This window comes from Nesoenas mayeri (genome assembly GCF_963082525.1).
Source record: "Nesoenas mayeri genome assembly, chromosome: 22".
NCBI lineage: Eukaryota > Metazoa > Chordata > Aves > Columbiformes > Columbidae > Nesoenas > Nesoenas mayeri.
In genome coordinates, this window is record NC_137572.1 from 6,303,991 (window position 1) to 6,309,990 (window position 6,000).

The following is a 6,000-nucleotide window of genomic DNA, read 5'->3' on the forward strand; positions in this document are numbered from 1 at the left end:
AAACTGTGTGTGCACTTCTGAACAATTTTTACTGCTTTTGGCTTATTTGAAATGTTTTCTCTGCAGATAGGGTGGTTTTTTTTCCCACCTAAAATCAAATTCAAATACTAATTCATAGAGTTATTAGATGTTATAAAACAAACTATTTTTATGAATATGTATTGTCCTTATTCTAATGGTACTTGTGTTGTGCTGTTAGGAGGAAGCAGAAGAGGACTGGGTGATGCTCATTTTCATACTGACTCATGTAGCTAAAACCACAAAACGGGCTCGTCTCAGGTGAACGAAGAGTAAGATTTATTTGAGAAAAATCCCAAACATATTTAAGACTGTTGAAGTACGTCATAGGTTGTAACTTTCATTCTGAGTTAACTTGTAAACTAATTTCCATGGTTTCATCCACTTCATCTTCTCTTGACAGTTTCTTTAGAATTAATTTTCTCAAGTAGCCTTCATCCTCAAAGGCCAAGAACATTCCTTGTTCCAGCGAGTATTCAAACTTAAATGTTCTGGAGCTAAAAGATGTAAACGTCTTCTTGAAAAAAATCACATTACTTTCATCAGGAATTTCTTTGGGAACTTCTCCTTCCTGAGGAAGAGAAAAGGGATGGGTTAGTCCCAGCATAAGGCATCGGCAGTTGTGTTTCTTACGCATGTTTGAATTCTTAATTTTGCCTATACTTATATATACATAAGGTGTGGAAAGCAGATACTTACCCTAAATCGAACAATGGTTTTTCCATGTTCTTTCTCACAACACATGTAATAGCTTTTATCTTGTACCTGGATGCTGAACGCAACAGGCATCCCTGCTGAAGGTGTGGTAGTTTTGTAGTAGTGAACGCTGAAGTGCATTCCACTGCCTGCACAGAAATTGTTTGTCATTAATAGGTGCTGAGGAGAGAGCTGCAACAGTTCAGTGTATTATGTCTTACCGTTCCACCGGCAACTGCTCTCTAAAGTGAGCATTGGATTTCTAAATAGTGATCTGTAAGCCACATTATAACTGTACATAAATACGTTCCGTAAATATAGTTCTGAATGAATTGCTGAGGCCCCACCAAGATACAAGATTCCAGCTCTCTTAGCTTAGCTTTATGCTTATAAATGAAGTTTTTACTCTCAGTGATTACGAAGAACAAAAGCACACCCAGAGTGAACAAGCAGGGCAATGGTCATAGCGTATATTTGAAAACGGTGTACCAGATTTCATCTCCTGGTCTGTCACATCCTCAAAAGCCGCCATGTCTAAATCTGGTCGCACCACAAGCAGCTGGCTCCGCACGTTCCGAAGGACTCGGTGGAGAACCTTTTCCTTACAAAAGGCGTCACATTCCAGCCCTATAGAAATAGTAAGCAAATAAGGTCAAATATTTTAGCTGTAATCTCAGATCTTAACAGATCCCTACGGGCTTAATCTCCTCGATAAGGATGCCAGGTGAAATAGGTTCTTAGCATGGAAACCTCAAATAATAGTGAGGCCATGGAGTTCTTTCCAGCCCTGGGCTGTAGCAGCCCAGGTGCCAGGAGGTTTTCCCAGTCTTTATACAAACAGGCACGAGAAGCTGCTGTGTGTTAATGAGCGTTCAGAAGCAACAGTTCTCTTTTGCCCAACAGTTAGAATTGCATGAAAAGGTCCTTATGTTAGGGAAGCCGCCAAACTGTACTTTAGGAGGAAATAAAGCAACATCAACTTCAGAAGGAGAAGGTGAGCTGCATCTCTCTCTTTTATTTTTACAGTAGCCATGATCGGTTTGAAACCTTGTTCTCTAAGGCACAGAAAGCATGTGTGGGCTAGTGAGAGTGAGCAGGTTAGTTCAGGTAACATTGCTAATGAAGTTAATAAATTGTGACCTTACCGTCATCATCATCATCTTGGTTCCAAGTGAGCAATGAAAAAAAGAGAAGAAAAGGAAAAACAACATTAAGCTCTGTACCCACCAAAGAAAGCGCTTTCTAGCCAGTTTTGTTCTACCAGCTGGGAAGGCAGCCAGCCATCTGCATGTTTCCAGTCGTAGCCCCGGTATCACTCATTCACCAAGCTGAACTATTCTAACCACAGAGTATATTTTATTTGTGAGCATAACAAACTCAACAGAATGGTGAAACCACCAGTCATTTGAGAACTGGAGTTACCACCAAACCAAGAGGCATGCAAAATGATTTAGGGTTACTGAAGGGTGAACAGCTCAGCTCAGTTTAAAGCTATAACCAAGGAGTAAATAGCATGTACATTTCTGTTTTCATCAACACCTTTATGTGAGCAAAAGAACAAGAAACAGTCATTAAACATTGCCTCTAAAGAAGAGACTGTTTTCTGATTAACGTTTTCCTATAAGACTGGAAGTTGTCCACTTACTTCAAGCCCACCGCACAGTATTACAACACTTGGGAGTTTCCTTTACAGGAATGTATTAGATGAAGCAACAAATATTTTGCTGACTCAGATGTTTGTCTAACAATGCTTGAAACTGAAGCTTATGGGAAAATTAGGTGAAATCAGATTGATAAAGGAATTGTATTCAAACAACAACAAGAAGTTATTAAATGCTTAAGGTGTTCATAGATTATATGGTAGTGACCTGTTAACACAGCTGTCTCAAGCTCAGATTGTTTTTGCAGTGAACAGCCTGGCTCCACGATCTAAAAACTGTCATTCTTCTCAGTGGGGTGGGATTGTACCTATTGTAACTGCTTTGAGGGTTGCTCAAATAACATGGGGGAACAGCATTCCAGAACACCAGGGTTGCCAGCCCCAGGAAAGGATTTAATTGGGTATCAGCTTTTGATCTTCCCCCCAGAAAGATAACACTGTGTGTCCTTCAGCAGCGAGTTAAGACTTTTACCTTCAAAATAGAGGCAGAAATTTTTTCCAAGTTCTACTGCACGCACCAGAATGTCTTCATCGCTCATCTTCACTCTGCCAAAAACACATGGAGAGGATTCGGAGTGAGGAACAGTGCTTCTTACTCTGTGTCTTGGGCTAGTTCTGTTCTAGCACACAATACTGTAACAGGGATGGCATGTTTGACTGCCTGTTGGAAAACTGCCTTTTTAAGCTATTGGTCTCCTCTGTTGCTTTTTATCATCATTTAGAATGTCACAAAGCAGCCTTCAAGTTCTGTTACTTGCTTATGGTGTTTTAACTTTAATTCCGGTTGAATTCTGAGCTCGATTTCACAGCTATTCCCCCTCAAGAGTGACAGAGAAAGAAGTGAAGAAGATATATTTCCCTTGGAAATGACAACAGGCATTTTAGGAAGAAAAAAACCCCCACACTTTGAGGGAAGTATTTGAGAGTGATCTGTTCTCATCGTATTTGTTATATGGTCTATAGTTCTGTCTGGTTTGTGCAGAGGAGACACCCAGGTTCGCAGCAGAGGAATGCATTTTTATTTCCAAGCGTGCATACCCAAGTCTTTGAAATGAAATACCACAAGACTACATAGTGCATGTCTCATCTGCAGTCAAGTAAACCAAGAAGTCAAGGACCACTCTAATTCTAAAGCAGAGAGGGAAGGCATAGGCAGGAATGACTGCTGAAGGATTGAAGGAAAAGATGGCCTTTGATTTAACGCGTAAAACGCATAAAACCACGACAGTTCTTCCCCTGATGTGCAGTCACAGGTGGTTAGATCTTTTACCAAGCACATTTCAAAGGAACGATAGAAGCTAAAAGGCATTTTTAGCTGAGTGTTGGAGGCAGTGCGCAACGATTCACCCCGCGGAGAACCAGGGCTGCCCAGCAGGGCCACACCCCGGCGAGCTGCACCGCGCTGGAGCCGAGCCCAGCGCAACGCGGGACCCCGCGGGCGCGGAGCCGCCGGCGCTCGGGCCGCTGCGCAGCGCCTGCCCGCGGTGCGGCCCCGAGATGCCCGCGCTCCATCGGCAGCCACCGCAGGGTACGCGCTCTGCCCGGCCAGGGCGGACGGGCGCCGGCGGTCCTACCTCGCTCCTCGGTGGGCTGCGTCGGAACGATGCGAAACGGAAGGGCGAGCGCAGGCGCGGCGGGGATCGCCGACGCCCGCGCCCGCAGCCCACGCGTTCGGCCCCGCGGGACGCGATCCCGACCCGCTCCCCGGCGCACGCATCCCCATGTACCTCGGGCGGCGGAGCCGAAAGCCGTGCGGCTGCGGAGTCCCGTGCGGCTGCGGAGTCCCGTGCGGCTGCGGAGTCCCGTGCGGCTGCGGAGTCCCGTGCGGCTGCGGAGTCCCGTGCGGCTGCGGAGCCCCGTGTGGCTGCGGAGTCCCGTGCGGCTGCGGAGCCCCGTGTGGCGGGGTGCTCGGGCTTGCCCGGGGCAGGCTCAGTGCCGTGCCGCCCGCATGCCTTACTGCGAGCGGGGCGGAGGGCGAGCTGGCTGCTGCGGGACGGGGCGGCTGTTCGAACGAGCGAGCGAGGGGGATTTTCTGGCGGCTTGGCTCGCTATAAGACAAAAAAAGCCGACTGAAAAACTGCAGAGGAAATCAGGGCTCTTTCCCAAGATATCTGTCTACGTCTGCATTTATTCTGTGGCACTTCCCCTCATCGGTGGGGAAGGCAAATCATGATCTGAGGTTACAAAGGAAGCTTTGTACGAATCTCTTGATCTCAGATGTCGTCAGAGGACGCCTTGTAGCCCGTTTGCACGGTCAATAAAGTCTCAAGTAGCAGTTTTGAAACAGGTATTAGCCGTCGGCATGTAGATTTCCCCTGCTCCACACACTTAAAAACTGCCCGTAAACTTTGCGGCTGCCTTGGGGGAAGCCAGTTCAGGATTGAACACACATCGCACGCCCCTAGTTCTTCGTAACAATAACAAGAAATATATCCCTGCTGTCTGGTGGGAAATCTTCCAATTATAGCTTCAGGGCAGGAATTTGGGATCCTTTCAGGGAAACAGACAACCAGAAACCGGCTAGTAGTCGAAGCCCGATTGGTAGCTCCTGATTTACCAGCTGTAAATTGTTTCCCACCTATCTGTTAATTGCAAGTAGATAAACCAGCGGTGACTGTGACTCACACCCGACTGCTGCAGGCTCCAAGTGTGATGCTTCTCGAAGTGTAAGTGCTGCCTTTGGTGTTTACGGAGTGTCCAATGTGTAGTTAACTGGCTTCTGGGTACCCTTTTCTGTATATTTTCCTGATAGCCATTTTGTAACAAATAGTTTCTTCCTGTGAAGTACGATCAAATTGCCTCTCGTCTTTTCCAAAGAAACAGCTCCAGCCTTTTAAGTTTCAACCTCCCAGTGATTTTCTTCAGCTTCGTTTTAGTGACAGTAGCCTCTCGAGTTTGAGTAATTCACGGCTCGTTTTCTGAAGCAGACCCATCCAGCTTCTTCTGGCGTTTCACTCAGTGATCCAGACTGTGACTAGACCTGTCGCAGGTGCTCGGAAGGCGAAATGTGACCGCCATTGTGGGCAGCGCAACACTTTAAACAGCGAGTCAGTTTCATCCCGCTGTAAGCCAGCGGTGTAACTGGGACGGAGCGCTTCTACCCGGCATGGCTGAAACAGGAGAGGTTTCGGCGGTGAGCCGTGCGGCCGTTTTCCCCAGCCAGCCTTCCAGAGGTGGGCCCGGCTGCCTCAGCCTGCGCGGGGGCTGCCGGCCTCCCCAGGAGCCGGGCCCGGGCAAGGCCGGGGCTCCGGGGCCGCCGCCCGCGCCGCGGCCGCCCCTCGCGCAGCGGCCGTTAACGGCCGCCAACGGCCGCGAGGGCTTTGGAGCGGCCCGGGCCGGCGCTGTGTGAGGAGAGAGGCCCGGGAAGCGCGCCAGGGCGGAGGCGCTGCCCCGTGTCCTGAGGGTGCGGGGCACGGGGCTGATCCCTTTTGGACCAGGCAGGGTTGGCCGAGGCACCTCCGGGAGCTGCTGGGCCGGGGCCGGGCCGGCTCTGCCTCTAGTGAGGGGACGGAGGAGCGTACAGAGGTACTGCTTGTGGGTTTTGCGTTCTCTTATATAGATCTGTTTTCCAGTTGCACACAATAACCACTCACCAAATATGATATTGTACTTCTTATCAGGCAACG

General features: G+C 48.5%; 1 protein-coding gene across 1 annotated transcript; it reads right to left on the reverse strand.

Moving 5' to 3' along the window:
• Positions 1–342: 342 nt before the first annotated feature.
• On the reverse strand, positions 343–2,913 carry IL18 (interleukin 18; the record flags this gene model as incomplete). The annotated part of the gene is given in 5 exon segments (XM_080357903.1): positions 343–376; positions 378–589; positions 718–863; positions 1,204–1,341; positions 2,847–2,913. Coding segments are annotated over 5 exon segments (597 nt in total).
• Between the last annotated feature and the right edge of the window lie 3,087 nt (positions 2,914–6,000).